Below are 18,881 nucleotides of genomic sequence, written 5' to 3'. Positions count from 1 at the left end.
GGTAACTTTATGCATTTTAAATACACTTGTATTGGTTATTGTATTAGATAAGAAATAAAAGTACAATTTCCTATCCTTTGTTGTAAAGGAGTTTTTATTTCATCCTTCCAATGGAGGGGTATTCCCGCTAGTCGTTTTTATATGCAAATAAAATCATAGACTTAGCAACTATCGCAGGTATGGTTCGTTTGTTTGTTTTTTGAATTTCGCATAAAACTACTCGAGGGCTATCTGTGCTAGCCGTACCTAATTTAGCAGTGTAAGACTAGAGGGAAGGCAGCTAGTCATCACCACCAACCGCCAACTCTTGGGCTACTCTTCTACCAACGAATAGTGGGATTGACCGTCACATTATAACTCCCCCACGGTTGGGGGGCGAGCATATTTGGTGCGACCGGGATTCGAACCCGCGACCCTCGGATTACGAACGCCTTAACACACTTGACCATGCTGGACCCCGCAGGTATGGAAACATTTATTAACAAAGCTGTAAGAATTAAATATACTGACATTTTATTCTGGAAAATTACAAACATCAGAGTTTGTAAAATACTGACTGCTGACCAGTGTAATAATATATATGTAATAATATATGTGTAATAATATATGTGGTATATTCCTGTTCTAGCATGCGATTAACCAAAAAAACAAATCACCATAACCAAAATATTTGAGGCATTCCCCAAACTGATTCAAACTAATTTGATCATAGAAAGTTTCTTAATTTAGAAACACTACAAAACAGATTATACATCTGAAATAAATAACTAATTTGACTACCTCTGTTTTGTTGGAATTTCGGATGCAAAATATTTTGGCCCTCACATTATTCATCCCATATTGTTTAAAACTGATGTGATATCATCAACATATGTAAGCGAATTGATTGATTGTTTTAAATTAAGCACAAAGTTTACAATGGGCTATCTGTGTTCTGCCCACCACGGTATCGAAACCCGGTTTTTGGTAGTGATATACCGCCCTCCATTGGATATGCAAAATCCGTAACTTCACAAGTATCACACATACCAAAACATTCATTAAAAACACTTTAGCTTAGAAATGGAAAACTTTGTCCAAGGTTTATCAAAAATAGTTTCTATGCATTCTATGTTTAAAGATTATAAACAAATAATAACTGCAAAATAATTGTAATAAGAATAAAAAATATTTTTAATTTTTCAGCTCTATTTCTTATAGTTTTTCTTGTGTTAAAATATGGTCTAAAAATATATTTTTCTCTCTTTTCATATTTTTTAAATCCATTACGTTAACAGTACAATGTTTTTCATTACAGAATATATGTTTTTTTTATCAGTATTTTACAGATTTTGTATTGTTCTTGTGATCTTCAAGACGTTATTCTTAATATATCTCAGATAAAGGTGTATTTTTAACTTGAAGTTTTGGTAAGAAATGTTTCAGTATGTGTGATACTTCTTAATTCTGTACTTAAATGTGTCCATGATTTCGGTTTAAAACATAATGAGCTATGATGAAACAAGATTTTATTTAAGACAATATAAATAGAGACTCGTATTACTTGTTCAAACATATTTCTTAGAAGCTAAAACGATTAAAATCCTGATTGTTTTCGATAGGTGTATTTTTCTTTTCCAGGAGTACACTGTTAGAAGCTATACTGATAGGTTGCAATGTATCACTAAAGAACAAGCTAGATGTATAATTATTATCTGATATTTGATCTCTAGAGTAGAACTAACTTATTTTTTATAGTGAATTATTAGCGTAAGATCATTTCAATGTATTATTATTACTTACATATTAATTTGCATATCAGTTACATATTAATAATCTGATTAATAAATTATTTTTTTAATTATTACAATTTGCATATGATTTACATATGCATATTAATTACACATGACATGATCCTTTCTTTCCCTTCCACCTCCATAGTGACCTTAAGTTACTGTCCACTGGTCCTTGGTAAAAAGAGTAGCCCAAGAGTTGGAGGTGTGTAGTATTTATTAGTGGTCTACTCTTTAGTCTACCACTTCTAAATTATGAAAAGCTAGTGCGTATATCCCTCGTGTAGCTTTGCACAAAATTCAAAACTAAACAAATTAAGGATTATTTCGGTTCAATGGTCAGATATGTTTTAGTGCGGATATTAAGACAGTATTTTCTTCTTTGAAGTTTAAGTCGTTTGGTTCATCCAGAGATTTTGAGCTTGGATATGGGGAATAATTTCTGCAGCTGGCTTGATATGTAGGCTGAGCAGCTCGGAAATATTTTTAAATTAATTCCGGTCTTAAAAATGAAAATATTCCAAGAAACAACCACAATTGCGAATTTCCTCGTCTACTCGACGGAAATTAACTCGTACCTTCACGAAGTGGATAATCCTCACTATTTCTTTGGACGCAATCCTACGCATGGTGTAAATTTTGGATGTTTTTTTTTTCCAGGGTTTATTTGTTTTACAAAATAGTAATGAAAATAACTACATTCTTCAGTTAAACTCTGAAAAAAAAAAAGGTTAGCATTGCTTGATGACGGACGGCGCACTGGCAGAGGTTCGGAGTTCCAGAGGGAATACAGATATGCGAGGTCTTCGGGTGATCGTGGTTAGATGAAAATTCCATCTTGATCAAGTCTTTTGGATTTTTTTAGCAAGTTTTGTTGTTGGGTTTGTACTTATTGACGAAGCTATGTCGCATACTTGCCTACAGGGAAGGTGCTAGGGCAGCTGAGGAGACTGTCAATTACCACTGACATCGTCAGGTTGTCTCTGCTTAGATTAAACAAATAAGTTCAAGGATAGCTCAATCATTGTTTGATACGCACTAGGTAAACATTATGTACTCCTATTCTTAACAAAATGTTGAAAGTAATTGTTAAACCTGAAAACGAGAGTGATCTATTGGCAAAGAAGACAACGTTAGCAATCACTAAAATGCTACCAAACCTTTATTAATAATTTAAAGAATTAAAAAATTAATTGTATAGTCATTTATATTTTACTTACGATCAATCCACGACATTTCTGGAGAGAGTTGATCAAGTAACAGGCTTTACTCGAAACCGAATTCCACCTTTCCTTACGCTTACTAAACATCGGGAAAAATAATTAAAATATTATACTGTTAGAATAATATAAATTTAAAATAATCAACTATTATAACGATCAGTCCTCCTTTCCTATAAGGCTCGGCGGTTAAGGCACTAGACTCGTAATCCGAGGGTCGAGGGTTTAAATCTCTGTCATACCAAACATGCTCGTACTTTCAGCCGTCTCGGCGTTACAATGTGACGGTTAATCCCACTATTAGTTGGTAAACGAGTAGCTCAAGAGTTGGCAGTAGGCGTTAATGACTAGCTGTCTTTCTTCTAGTCTTACACTACTAAACTAGGGACGGCTAGCGCAGATAACCCTCGTGTAGCTTTGCGCGAAATTTATACCAAACTTTTCCTATAATAAATTGTAATATTATTTCTTTTCGTATAACTTACGTTTAGAGTCTTTATTAAGTTGTTGGAGTCTTTCTTCAGTCATTCTCTGTTTTTGTTACGTCTTGTTTGTTTGATTTGAATTTCGTGCAAAACTACTCGAGGGCTATCTGTGCTAGCCGTCCCTAATTTAGCAGTGTAAGACTAGAGGGAAGGCAGCTAGTCATCACCACCCACCGCCAACTCTTGTGTTACTCTTCTACCAACGAATAGTGGGATTGACCGTCACATTATAACGCCACCACGGCTGAAAGGGCTAGAATGTTTGGTGCGACCGGCATTCGAACCCTCGACCCTCGGATTACGAGTCGAACGCCTTAACACACTTGGCCATACCGGGCCCTTGTTACGTCTTATACTAATTATTCTACTTCCTAAAAACTTACCCTTCTTCCTTTTATGACATGTAATCGTCCCGAAGTCACTCGCATCTTCATAAACAAGAAGTTGAATTGTCCAGGTGGGAACGGCTGTCAAAAACGGTAAGCTATTCAATGAAGAAATAATTGTTTTTAACTTCAGTAAAATGAAAATTAAACAACGTTATTCACCATGATCAGTCGTCTGTAAACCTTTCTTATCAACAAAGTTTAAACCTATTTTTTTCACTACATTGCAATTTTTTTCCCAGTATACTGAAACTTGGTTCGTTATTATTAGGTTAACCCTTGTGTTTTATTTACATTTCAGACACGCGTCTAATTCAATGAACAGGCTAACTAGTCTGAGTTTCAAGTGTGTTGCGGTAGTTCACGGTGTAATGATACCCTCCAGCTGCTTAACATAATGACCAGACACTTTTACTGGGTTTCATTTCCGCTTGTTATTGATAACAGTTCTTAGTTACTGCTGACAAATAACAGCCATTGAAATTCAAACATATTTTACACTATTTATGTACGTCTAACTATGCATATCTACAATGAAGTAACAATTGTTTTCTCAGTAAGGGTAATCCAGTATAACATATTGACTAGAAATACTTAATGTTGTAAATAAATACAACCGTAAACTTACAATGATTAAATTATATTAAATACAAATAAGTTATCATCACTCTCAATGTTCGACCATAATCTCGATAATATCTGATGAGATTTGGCCAGCTTAGGATATTTAGATTAGTCCTAAACCAATAACAAAAACCTTCATAAGAGTCACTATGACAAATAAGTCATTAATAAGTATTTTAAGCATTATAATTAATAAATTTAATGAAACTAACTACAAAAAGAATGAAATATGCCATTAATTAGACATAAAAACACCAGTAGTTTGCTGCTTAGATCCACAAAACTCTCCAAGAAACGAAACATGAGAAAATTACCTATATATATAAACACACTAGTCGTTGCTGTTTAGATCCACAATGCTGACTAAGACACAAAGCATGAGGACCATCATTTGTATACGAACATATCAGTTTTTGCTGTTTAGACTCACAAAAGTCTCTAAGAAACGAAACACGAGGACCATTACTTACATACAAACACACCAGTCGTTGTTGTTACGATTCACACAATTCACCAAGACAAAAAACACGAGGACCATTACTTACATACAAACACACCAGTCTTTGTTGTTTAGAATCACAGAACTCTCCAATATACAAAACATTAAGTTACTTATAAAATTTGAAAGCTCATAATACTAATACTGCAAAAGTACACATACAATATTACAAATTGATGACTATTTTTTAAAAAAAAATTCCTTTTAAAAATACACACTAAACACTGAAGCGGAAAGATATATGAATGTTATTGTACTAACTCCTTAAATTGACACCAACTAATATTATATATAAATGTTAGCATTTCCGAAAGAAGTTTCATATTTTAAAAAATCTAACCCACATTCTTTACGCTTATATTATTAATTATCGTTAAACGAAGCCTTTTTCCACTTAAACTGAAATTTGTTTGGAAACAGGATATCTATAATGCAGTACCGATAATACAAATAATGTCACCAAGTTCAAACATCTCCAGTCTTATTTCAAATGAAAGATAATACAAAATTCACAATTTCATTTCTTATATCTTATATAAGTTAAAATCTCAATTTTGCAAATACACAATCGACAGTCTCACTTATTATATTTTGTATGGGTAAATATCACAAATTTTTAAATGTCTTTTAATATTTTCTCTTATGTTAATTTATTTGGCTTGATTTGTTTTGAATTTCGCGCGAAGTTACACGAGGGCTACCAGCCCTAGCCGTCCCTAATTTTATAGAGTAAGACTAGAGAGAAGGCAGCTACTTATCACCACCCACCGTCAACTCTTGGGCTACTCTTTTACCAACGAATAGTGGGATTGACCGTAACATTATAACGCCCCACGGTGAGCATGTTTGGTGTGACGGGGATTCGAACCTGCGGATTACGAGTCGAGCGCCTTAACCACCTGGCCATGCCGGGTGATTTATTTGGGTATTTGGGTTAAGAAATACAAATGACTAAACGAAACTGTTAGGTTTTGCCAATGAAACAGTACGGTGTGTATCCTAAACGTTGCATGAAATTAAAAACTTAAAAATAAAATTCCATAGATAAAATTTGAAACTACACATCCATTATTGAACAACTAACTTTAACTGTATCAACATCTCTTCCATGTATTTTGTTTTTTCCTTACCTAAATCAAATAAAGTTTTTCGTTGTCGGTTTGTGTTTCGATAAAGTAACTGTATATGTTGAAATTTGCTAGAAAATACTACAGGCAAGGTGAATGTTGTTGAACCTCCACTTGTTTTCACAGAGATGTAACAGGAACTGTTGACTATTCAGTAGAGTTTCTACACCAATAAAACATTTTACCGAGTAAAGGTTGAAAAAGACATTTCAGAAGAAAATATTATTATATATAAAACCTAGTTTCATTGAATCTGACACTTCCAAGCTCTTTTTCTAAAGAGTAAAAAGCCATGTTCATTTATTATTTTCTTAGAGTGAGTCAGGTTTGGTTTGAATTTTGTTAAAAGCTATACAAGGGCGATCTCCGCTAGCCGTCCTTAATTTAGCAGTATAAGACTAGAGGGAAGGCAGCTGGTTTTTACCACCCATCGCCAACTCTTGGGCTACTCTTTTACCAACTAATAGTGGGATTGATCGTCACATTATAACGCCCCACGGCTGAAAGGGCGACCATGTTTGGTGTGACGGGGATTCGAACCCGAGACCCTTGAATTACGACTCGAGATGCCTAAACCACCTGACCATGCTAGGCCAGAGTGACTCAGCTTTATGTTTATATCCTTTACAAGAATAAATAGTTGAAAAAGTGGTTTTTGAATATAATAATGTAAACGTTTCGATTTATTTATTTTAGTGGTTTTAACATGAATATTTCACATCTGATGTAACAATTGTTACAAACAAATTTCATTAAATAAAAATTCACCATAGTGTAAAATAATGTCAGTTTGCAGTATCAGTTGTTAATTAACTTACTAAATTAAGTCTTATTCGAAAAACTGATGTTTAATTAGGACAAAACACGTTTTGAAGCAATACCTTTGAATTAATGTACTTGTAAAAGGTTCTTATTACAAAGAGTTGAGTAACACTAAACAATTTTGAATACCCTAATCATCGGTTTTAATGTCACGACGTGATAATAACATGAGCTAAATGTTTACATTGTTTGGCATAATATATTTAACGTTTATTCATCAAACATTATGTAGGGTATACAATAGTCATTTCCGACTCAAAATACTCCTATACGCATATCAGAAAGATTTGTTCAGATCGGAAAATGAACATCTTGAAGGCGATTATATCCTTTTTACTTAATGGCATTGAAATATGGATCAAATTAAAAGCCATGACCAACCAGGAAGAGACCTGTGATAAATAGTACCCCAGTCGTGGTAAGCAAAGTGTGGCATCTTGTAACAAGTGGGAATCCTGGAACATAAAAGTGTAATGAAATCAAAAGCCTTCCAGATGCTCAGACAATATTAAGTAATTTATTTAAGAATGATTTTAGCCTGAAAAAGTTGCTTCTTCTATATATTAATTCAGTAGTCGTATGCCAAACGGAGCTGCAGGATAAATCAAATACGTATATTATTTCACAGGACTACTACGTATATACGAAGTCACATAGAGACTTCTATACATTCAGAATGTTAAAGAAATCACTGATCTTGTACACTATACGGCCTATGAAAATTTTCGGTAAGTTGTGGTGTTCTTTTGGCTTTTACAAGGTGTCTTTTATGGTGGAAAATGTGCTACAGGATTATTTTCAGGATGCATAAACGTCAGACAGAGTACGAATTTGTGTGGCGACATGAATTGTTATGACGTGGTGAGATACCAAAATTTATTAAGACCCCAATTTTAAGAAATAAAACGTCAGAGCAAGAAAAACGGATTGGAGAAGCCAGACTACGTAATGGTAATCCAATAATAGAATCTAAAACAATAGTTTCTTCATATGATGGCCCGTGCATGGCCAAGTGTGTTAAGGCGTTCGACTCGTAATCCGAGGGTCGCGGGTTTGAATCCCGGTCGCACCAAACATGCTCGCTCTTTCAGCCGTGAGGGCGCTATAATGTGACAGTCAATCCCACTATTCGTTTGTAAAAGAGTAGCCTAAGAGTTGGAGTGGGTGGTGATAACCAGCTGCCTTCCCTCTAGTCTTACACTGCTAAATTAGGGACGGCTAGCGCAGATAGCCCTCGAATAGCTTCGAGCGAAATTCAAAACAAACAAACAATGAAATTTTCATATGATTTAAAAATATATACTCATAAGTGAAATCTGTAAAATATTCTTACCAGGAACATAAACATGGTGTTTGTAGGTTCTGCTTACCTTTGGATTTCTGCTCGAATAAAGCAAATCATGTTAACTGGAAGCGAAGAAACGGTGTTGAAAGTAGAGAGAAGGACAAGTGCTCTGAGGGGTAAAAACCGAATTATATTAGAAGAAATCAAGGCTTATAATAGTGAGTCTGGAGAAGATGAAAACGATGCACACTCTAAAACTACTACTTCTATGTACAGCTGTATCTATTTTCATACTTCATGGATTTCAACTCTGAAAATATATATTGAATAGTAAAACCAAGTAGTTTATTTTTACTAATCAGCGCTTTTCGGGACATAATAATTCAAACTTTACCTAAATAGATCGGTTTTTGGCGAAAGGGGGTTAGTTCGTAATATAATCTTTTCAGTACATACAATTCCCTAAGTGTGTGTGTGTTTTTCTTATAGCAAAGCCACAAAGAGCTATCTGCTCAGCCCACCGAGGGGAATCGAACCCCTGATTTTAGCGTTGTAAATCCGGAGACACAATTTCCTAAGAGTAAATCTTTATACCTTAACAGCCTGAAGACATCTGCTAATACTTTCTATCTTTAAGGGTTATAGTAGTAAAGCTAAAACGTGGGTGCCTTTAACTGTGTAACGCCAATTTCCCTTTCTTGATTCATTAAATAAACTTGAGGACTTGTAACGCTAAAATTGAGATCCATGTGACGAGCGCATTGTAGATAAGTTGACACAACTCTTTGTTCTCAGACATATCACGCAAGTCCCTCCAACTCTCTAGTTGTTTGACTTCTTTCTGGTATTTTTCACTAGATTAGTTTGTTTGTTTCACTAGAGGGAAGGCAGCTAGTCATCTCCACCCAGTGCCAACTCTTGGACTACTCTTTTACCAACGAATAGTGGGATTGACCGTAACATTATAACGCCCCACGGCTGAAAGGGCGAGCATATTTTGTGAGATGAGGATTCGAACTTTCAATCCTCAGATTCGGAGTTGAGCACTATAACTACCTGGCCATGCCGAGCTCACCAGACTGGCTTTACACAATCGCAATAAAGTAAAAAAACGTAACTTTTGTGCGAAGCTACTGAAACAATGTTACGTTTCTTAAGTTATGTTATGCAGTTATCTAAAACAGAAAATAATAAACCAATGACTTATTTTTCTTTGAAATATTTTGAAATGTTTAACCTAGTTTCTAGATTATTGCTGTCATAACGATTTGACTCGTTAGCACCTGCTCACGCGCACAACGATGCGCGCTCAAGCACAATTCTGTCACACCTGAGACCTGATATCAGAACTAGGGCGTTATTCACTCTGTTCAGACGAGTTACAGATAAGTCCTGCTTGAAGAAGTAATCAAAGCAGGCAATCATTTTTATGAAAGAAGTTTCTATTCTCTATCTGGAAAGCCTTTCAATTATCTACCGTTTGTTCGATTCTGTTAAAATAAATTCTAGTCAACGGATCGGTATTAATAAATAATTCCTAAATTAGACTCTAGGTAATTTTAACGTTTAATAAACGTTTAATAATGGCAGATTTATTCACTTATTTACTGGAGCTTAACTCGACAGTTTTAGAGACCAATTTCAGCAGAGAAGATTGGTTTCTTCTACAGGAAGAACTAGGACTTATTACCATAGCAAATGCTACAAAGAAAAACTTTTCCCTCCAATCCAAGCATCCTATTGCATTCTACTCAGATTTTGTCTGGACAGTGTCTGCCACAACACTTGTTTGTCTCTATTCTATTATCTTTATTGCTGCTATTTTGGGAAACGTTATGGTCATTACCATCCTACTTCACAACAAACGAATGCGGACGGTAACAAACACATTTCTTCTGAATCTAGCCATCAGTGATCTTCTTCTTGGTGTCTTCTGCATGCCATTCACTCTAGTTGGAAGTCTGCTGAGAAACTTCATCTTTGGTGACGTCATGTGCCGGCTCATCCCTTACCTTCAAGGTGAGTTTTTCTCCGTTGAATTATACGTTCTCACCCGATTTGTGTTGATGTTTAGAATGTGTTATTTGTTACAACAACAACGCTTTAATGTTTCATGAACGACAGTATTCCTGTTAATTTTACTAAAACATTTTTTTTTGTAATTCTTAAAGTAATTTATACGTGGTGGGCAGAGCACATATAGCTCTTTGTGTAGCTTTGTGCTTAATAACAAATAATACTCTATATGTTTACTTGTCAGTATCATTAATAGTTGCAAAGTTGCAAACAATATCTCCCAAATAAGGAGAAAATAACCCCGATGCTTACAATGATTATACAATAAACACAAATTGTCATAGACAGAGACCGTTAAAAACACTTAGTAAAACATTTGTTTTATACAAAAGTGTTTGGATATGATCAAGTGTGTTTCAAAACCAAATTACTCTAAGTACTTTTTCTTGAAAACTACCATTTTTTTCATTTGGATAAAATGTGTGTTAGTATACAGGATGTTGCGTAAATCAACGAACACTGTTTAATATGGTTAAAATTTTCATACACTAATTGAGAATTGAGAAAAAAACACGTCGAACACTTTCTGTAGAAATTTTGAAATGCCTTATATTAGAATTAGTGTTTTTTAACCTTCCAGAACGATTAGTTTGTTTTCAATTTCGCGCAGAGCTACACGAAAGCTATCTGCGCTGACCGTGCTTAATTTAGCATTGTAAAAATAGAGGGAAGATAGCTAGTCACCACCACCCATTGTAAACTCTTGGGCTACTCTTTTACCATAGAATAGTAGAACTTGGTGCACATTATAAAGCACCCAAGGCTGAAAGGTCAAGCATGTTTAATGTGACGGGGACTCGAACCAGTGACTCTCAAATGGCGAGTCGAGCGTCCTAACCACCAGGCCATTTTTTTTCAGGTACTGGCGTAAGTAAGACCCAAATATAGTGTTGGAGTGCACAGTCTATCCAGTTTAACTTCAGTTTCACCAGCATCACACATATAAAAACAAAATGAGAACAGATGTGAGTGCTGAAGCCCTCAAGGTCTCACACTTTTTTAGCACCTTTCGTTGTGTACAACCAGAAGAAGGAATGTGGTTAGAGTAATAATAAACAAAATGGTGAACAAATGTAATTTGATTTCGTTACTGTTTGTGATCTCGCACAACCAAATAAAGCGAAATACTAGTGCACGAACTGTTTGTGATCAAATAACGAAAAAAACCTCTAAATTCTACTAACCCTGAAAAAGTGAAGAAGTTAAACCAGTGTTTTGTATTAGAATACTATCAGTAGCGTCTGACAGTTATTAAATCACTAATTCAGGAGAGAAAAAATTGGTTATATATGTACCTGACCCTCCCAGGTCCTTAACGAACTAAAACCCAGGTGCCAAACGCGAATAAGGTCAATAATTAATTCCTATATTTCATTATGAAAGACCGAGAAACACTCCTTGAAGTTGTTCTTCCAGTTTCCCAACATGATACTTCGACATAAATACCAAGATGTTAAGCCTAATCAATAGTATTTGTATAGTTTCCAACCTCCATGTTACGGTCCAAATCTTCAACGGTTTTAAAGTAACAAGTCTTATAATAAGAAAGTGATACAGCTACACTAATCCATCTACAAAAGTTACAGAAACGTCCAGATAAGCAATTCTATTCATTTACATTCCAACAAATAAGTTATTTTTATCTTATATACTATAATTTTATTTATATTATTATTTTCAAAGTTATATAAATACTTTTATCTTTACTACAAAATAATTTAAAACATTTAATGAAGTTTTTCATCCAGAACCCTGAAATATCAGTTTTAGATGTTGAAAACTGAATACTGCTACAAATTTTACAAAATCAAAGAAGATGCGAATTTATAATACTCTGTATGGAATTTGTTTGAACATTATTATTTTGTTAAGAACGTCCACATATTTGAATTTTAAAATTAATTTTTTATCATGAATATTAATATTATTATAATTATTCGTTATCTTATTATTTAAACTTACACAATATACTTTAGTATTTGATAAAGAGATATATTCAATTTCTAGAACTGAAACGGGCAATGCCTAATGGTTAGGGCGCTCGACTTGCAATCTGGGGATCCCGGATTCGTCACCGAACATAATCGTCCATCCAATTGTTAGTGCGTTATTATGTAAGGTCAACCTCACTATTCGTTGATGAGAAAGTAGCCTAAAAGTTGGCGGTGGATGGTATTGACTATCTACCTGTCATTGGTAAATTATGGACAGCTAGCTTTATTTAATCTTGCACGAAATTAATAACAAACCAAGTTACCACTTTAATTGTTACTGGACTGGATTAACAATACTAAATAAATCATCTATCAACCTATATATGTTAAGGAAATTAATTCCAGAGTTGCAAAATTATATATATAAATTTATTTTCTTAATAACTCTTTGTTTGGAAGTTAAGCACAAGGCAACAGAATAGGCTATATATGCTTTTACCACTATGTTTACCGAAACATGCGTCATAATAATAAAAATATAAATTAACAATACAATTTGAATAACTAGACTCACTCAGTATATTCACTATTTATTTATAAATTTATTTATCAAAACGAATATAATTAGTATATAAGGAAAACTGAATGTTTTTAATATTATGAACCTGTAAAAGTATAATCTTCTACTTTTATATATAAATATATTGATATATATTTATTATCAGTATCAAATGGTATAGTTGTAAATAATTTAGTAAAATCTTCTGTTTGAATTGTATCTGCTATTTGTGTTCAATTGAACTTTTCTGTACTGGTTCACTTTGTTTAATTATCCAAACATTATGTTTATTATTTAGATTTTGTTCAATTTTAACAAACAATTGATTCAGTGATTTATTTAATAAAACTGCGGGTTGTTTTACCATAGTTTTTATCAACCTAGAAATAATACGAATAGGTGGTCTTGTATGTAATTACTAATATAAGTGTATATTTGTATACACTTCTGTATACATGCAAATAGGTTTTATATATTTCAATTAAAGGAAAAGTATAACATTCTTTACCGTACGAAAATGAACTAGAAAAAATACACTCACGTGTTATTAATTTACGTTATGATTAATGTTCATCTAATAATTAAAAAGTTCTGCCTACAAAACACAAATAGTTATACTATGTTTAGCTGTTGAAGTTGAATCTAGTCGTGTCCTTGTGGATTGAAATATGCAAGGCAAACGGGACTAAATCAGATTTCGGGCTATTCAAGGATATTCTCAAATCGCAGCTTAGGCTGTTTAAGGATGTTCTCAAATCAAAGTTTGGGCTGTTCGGGGACATTTACAAATCAAATTTTGGGCTGTTCAGGGACACTTCCAAATTAAAGTTTGGGCTATTCCTCTTCGAATAATTGTTTCAAGATAGATTATTTTAAAGATGGACAACTATGTGGTATAGATCTAGCTAGTAACCATTTTGTAAATACGGCTGTGAATGGTGTATTGAGAACAGTAGCCTACACGATAGCAGCAGGTTGTTTCATTGGAACTGCAGCTACTCGAAAAAGACTACTGCTGAGAAGTCATAATCAGACTTAAAGGTTCATGTGGGCGTTGGACCATAAACAATAGTTTTTACAGATAATTTTCAGTTATTCGGTAAGAATCAATAAGAGCTTACTGTACGATCGGTGACGCACAGAATAACAAGATCAGAGTTAATGTGTAACACCTACAGTGAAACAAGGTGCAGAATCAAGAGAAAGTTTGAGCTGCATCACAGCCAATAAAATTTATGGTGTCGCATATGCTGACAAGTTGATTCTGATACATCACGCCTTCCTTTAGGAACACCATTCATCAACTGAAGATTCATCTTGTTGTAAGAAAATGATCCAAATAATACAGCAAATATAGTGAAATGATATCTTGACATTAAAGAGACTGAAGAAACGTTGACAATCCTGACCTAACGTGACCAAAGTCCTGATATGAACGCGATTTAGGCTATATGTGCTTAAGTAAAGATGATTTCTTTTTAAAATTTCGCGCAAAGCTATACGAAGCCTCTAGCCGTCCCTATTTGATCAGTGTAAGACTAGGGAGAAAGCAGCTCGTCATAAACATCCATTGTCAACTCTTAGGCTATTTTTTAACCCAATGACTATTGCGATTGACCGTCACTTAGAATGCCCCAACAACTATAAGGGCGAGCAGAAAAACAAATGAAACTTATACTCATCTCTAATCGACAAAGGCAAAATGACAACTTTGTTTGGCATAATATATTTAACGTTTATTCATCAAACATTATGTAGGGTATACAATAGTCATTTCCGACTCAAAATACTCCTATATGCATATCAGAAAGATTTGTTCAGATCGGAAAATGAACATCTTGAAGGCGATTATATCCTTTTTACTTAATGGCATTGAAATATGGATCAAATTAAAAGCCATGACCAACCAGGAAGAGACCTGTGATAAATAGTACCCCAGTCGTGGTAAGCAAAGTGTGGCATCTTGTAACAAGTGGGAATCCTGGAACATAAAAGTGTAATGAAATCAAAAGCCTTCCAGATGCTCAGACAATACAGTGAAACAAGGTGCAGAATCAAGAGAAAGTTTGAGCTGCATCACAGCCAATAAAATTTATGGTGTCGCATATGCTGACAAGTTGATTCTGATACATCACGCCTTCCTTTAGGAACACCATTCATCAACTGAAGATTCATCTTGTTGTAAGAAAATGATCCAAATAATACAGCAAATATAGTGAAATGATATCTTGACATTAAAGAGACTGAAGAAACGTTGACAATCCTGACCTAACGTGACCAAAGTCCTGATATGAACGCGATTTAGGCTATATGTGCTTAAGTAAAGATGATTTCTTTTTAAAATTTCGCGCAAAGCTATACGAAGCCTCTAGCCGTCCCTATTTGATCAGTGTAAGACTAGGGAGAAAGCAGCTCGTCATAAACATCCATTGTCAACTCTTAGGCTATTTTTTAACCCAATGACTATTGCGATTGACCGTCACTTAGAATGCCCCAACAACTATAAGGGCGAGCAGAAAAACAAATGAAACTTATACTCATCTCTAATCGACAAAGGCAAAATGACAACTTTGAACTTATTAGATATGTTAAAGTACCACCATTTAATAAAAATAAAGTTGATAAATATTTCGAATATTTTGAGAAGGTTTTCCAGACCATGAAATGGCACACCAAAAAATGAACATTATTATTGCAAAGAGGTTTAATTTATAAAACACAAGAATCTTATGCTACTTTTCCTCTAAAAGATTGTGCAAATTATGATAGGTTTGTTTAGGTGTGTTTTCTTATAGTAAAGCCACATTGGCTGAGCCCCCTGAGGGGAATCGAACGCCTGATTTTATCCGTTATGATCTCCGGACACATACCGCTGTACTGGTGAGGGGGGGGGGTGATTATGGTAAAAATAAAACAACTATTCTCAGTGCAGTATGATGTTAGTGCCGAAGGCTTATAGTCAAAAGTTTCGAGGTCATTGCAAGTAAATTATCAATTTTTTGTGGGATTTGTTCATGAAAAAGAGGTTTATTTTGAACGATGGTGTATGTAATTCTATGCATGTTGGCTATAATTTCAACAAGCTAAGACAATTATATCTAATCCAGAAATTTAAACATCGTGCACTCGACGACCCAAAAACTTACTTATACGAACATAAAATCGAAACTCTACAGGAAGCATCTGATATTTTTGATAATTACACTTTAACATATAAAATCATTTTTCATTAGAAGAAATTGCTACCATCTTAGCCAAAACATGTATCTGTTCAATCCAGTAAAGGTGAGGAATCTTCTAAAGATCTAGCTGTTCTATTTCCACATCTTCTGAGAGTCAGGATAAAACTTCATCAAAACAATTAAGGTCTTTTCGTACAAAATGTGATTGTTAGTGTTTGAAAAAGAAAAGGAGGCAACACCCAGTACGTTTGTGTTCATATATGGACATAGTTTCACTAGTTCACCAGATGCTGTTTATTCGGCCAGTGAAATAAAGGCTGATATAGCCATATGTGGAAATTTATACCTTTTGTGTCCGTTGAATCTGTCTCTTTGACGAATGACACTCCCAACCCATAGTTATACATATTCTACGTGAAACTGGAACGATTCAATCACTCTTGTTAAAAAGTATATTGCTTTTAGGTTCAAGTTCTGCCAGTGGCTAGTCAGTTATAGAAAGTGGCTTTGTTATTGTGCTGTTTATCACATTTATTTAGCATTAGAACTAGTTTTAGGATTAACTGTATTTGAAGTAAGATCTACTCTACCAATTAAGGGCGTGCCATTATTGTTAGGAAATGATTTGGCTGGGGGGAACTCGTTGTCGAACTCAAAAGGGTAGTGAGACAATCATTGTTTGATCTAAAAATGATGTTGTTGTTGAGGAGAACCCCAATGAGTTTCCCTTGTGTGCTGAAACTCGAGCTCAGAATAAGAAATTAAGCCCAAAGCAAATAATAGACGCTATTCAGAGGAAAATATTATAAATTTATCTTGCATGTTTCTTTTAATAGGCCTTTTAAAGTCACTTCATATTTTACACGACTTCAATCTTTTTTTCCAATTAATGTACCCACACCACGTAAAACAGTTACACTTCATCAATATCTTTATTTGGCACCTCGTATTCATAATTTTATTCCTTATAGTATAAGATCTTCTATTAATCGTGTTAATCAAAAGAAATACTTAAAACAATGGATCTTAAATACTGATGATAATATTCTGGGAGCTTTATATTGATTTTGTAAGTTTTGATTTTACATTATTATGTGTTTAACCATCACAGGACGAGTTAACTCTTTGTTGATGGTTTTATATTGATATTTGATTTTTTGTGTCTAATTTATTGCTTAATAAATTTATTATTATTATGCGGACAGGACCTTGTGGATGATTGTCCTACTAGCAAATTTTTGGTGAGTGACAGTGATGGAAGTGTATATATGGCTTATCTTGTGAAGTTCTGTTTGCTAGAAGTAAACTGACCAAGAAAACGATCCACAGATTTCTTCACCATTTAAATATATACTCCCAAAAGATGAACTGGACAAGTTTGGAATAGTTGTTTTTTTCAAATATTGTGTAATTATGAGGATACGGAGGTTATCATATGCGCCAGCTTCAGAGGACTGGATTGTAATTTATCAAATTGTTGCTTCGAATGCACGTCATTTTGAAATATTGAAAGTTGCTCATGAACTCCCTATGGGAGTTGATTTTGGTATCAGTAAGACATGAGACAAAATTATGAGATATTTTGTTTTGTCAAAAATTTAACAAGATGTTTCTCAGTTTTGTAAAACTTGTCATACATGTCACTTGGTCGGAAAACTTAAAGAAAATTCCTGTTGCAACTTTAAAACTTATCCCAGCTTTCAAAGAGTCTTTCAGTCGTTTGATTGTGGATTATGTTGGACCTTTACTTATAACTCGATCAATGAACCAGTATTTGCTGGTTATCAAATGTTCATCCACTCGATTCCCTGAAGCCACCCACCCCTTTGAGAAACATGGCAGCACGAGAAATTTCAAATGATTTGATTAATTTTTTCTTTACTTTTCTTGGCTTGTCTAAAGAAATTCAGTCTGGTTCTGGATGAAATTTTGTGTTTAGGTTGTTTCAACAGGTTGTTTACCAGCTCGGTGCTAAACAGTTTAAACATAGTGTGTACCATCTATAATCGCAAGGTGCTCTTAAGAGATTCCACTCTACCTTGAAAACTATGATGTGTACTTACTGTCTTGATAATAAGAAGGACTGAGATGAAGGAATTAATTTATTATTATTTGTTATTCGTGAGTCATTTCAGGATTCATTAGGATTTAGCAAGTTTGAGTTGGTGATTTGCACTTCAGTGCGTGGTCCTTTGAAGTTGATGAAGAACAATGGTTAGAAGAAGACCCAAAAGAAATGCACTTACTGAATTAGGTTTCAAAGTTATGGCCCAAACCCTTATGTGCTTGTAAATTGTCTCGAGGAACTTTTAAGTTATCCCAAGCTAAAATGAAAAATGGCTTAAGAGCGTACGTCCATCTTGATAACATGGTCTTAGTATCGTTACCAATTATAGGACATGCAGCACTCAAAGCTAGATATCACGGTCTTTATGAGATTGTTTGAAATCTTACGGATACGGACGGTGCTGCAAAACACCTGATTGGCGAAAGCCTACCCTGTTGTGTCATATCAATATGTTGAAACGCTATCACATCTGAGATGCTTCCGAAATATTTTAGACATTAAGTGTTCTTCTGATAATAATGACAGTTGCTTTTGCTCAGACACCCGTAGATTTGGAAATATCGGAAATGATTGTAACATCAAACTTGTTTGGTTTGTTTTGAATTTTGCGCAAAGCTACACGAGGTCTATTCGTGCTAACCTTCTCTAGTTTAGCATTGTAAGACTAGAGGGAGGGCAACTAGTCATCACCACAAATGCCAACTCTTGAGCTATTCAGTTACTAACGATTACTGGGATTGATCGCCACATTATAATGCACCTACAGCTAAAGAACGAGCATGTCCGTTGTGACGGGGATTTGAATCCGTGATCCTCAGAGTGTGAACCGAACGCCCTAACCA

The 18,881-nt window shown here is 34.4% G+C and overlaps 1 protein-coding gene and 1 long non-coding RNA gene across 2 annotated transcripts in view; one reads left to right on the top strand and one right to left on the bottom strand.

The window, feature by feature from the left end:
* Nucleotides 1-2,597: 2,597 nt before the first annotated feature.
* Nucleotides 2,598-4,168, bottom strand: LOC143236535 (uncharacterized). The gene is made up of 3 exons (XR_013019581.1): nucleotides 3,861-4,168; nucleotides 2,993-3,074; nucleotides 2,598-2,755 (listed from the first exon to the last, which is right to left on the bottom strand). It is a non-coding gene; the product is annotated as an uncharacterized LOC143236535 (long non-coding RNA).
* A 5,635-nt stretch (nucleotides 4,169-9,803) lies between these two features.
* LOC143245605 (cholecystokinin receptor type A-like) overlaps nucleotides 9,804-18,881 on the top strand; it is a 60,336-nt gene continuing 51,258 nt past the window's right edge. Inside the window, exon 1 of the mRNA XM_076491961.1 lies at nucleotides 9,804-10,239. Within this exon, the coding sequence (XP_076348076.1) occupies nucleotides 9,804-10,239 (436 nt within the window). The remainder of the gene's footprint in view (nucleotides 10,240-18,881) is intronic.

This window comes from Tachypleus tridentatus, chromosome 2, assembly GCF_004210375.1.
Source record: "Tachypleus tridentatus isolate NWPU-2018 chromosome 2, ASM421037v1, whole genome shotgun sequence".
NCBI classification, from domain to species: domain Eukaryota; kingdom Metazoa; phylum Arthropoda; class Merostomata; order Xiphosura; family Limulidae; genus Tachypleus; species Tachypleus tridentatus.
This window is presented reverse-complemented; position numbering and strand designations above follow the sequence as displayed.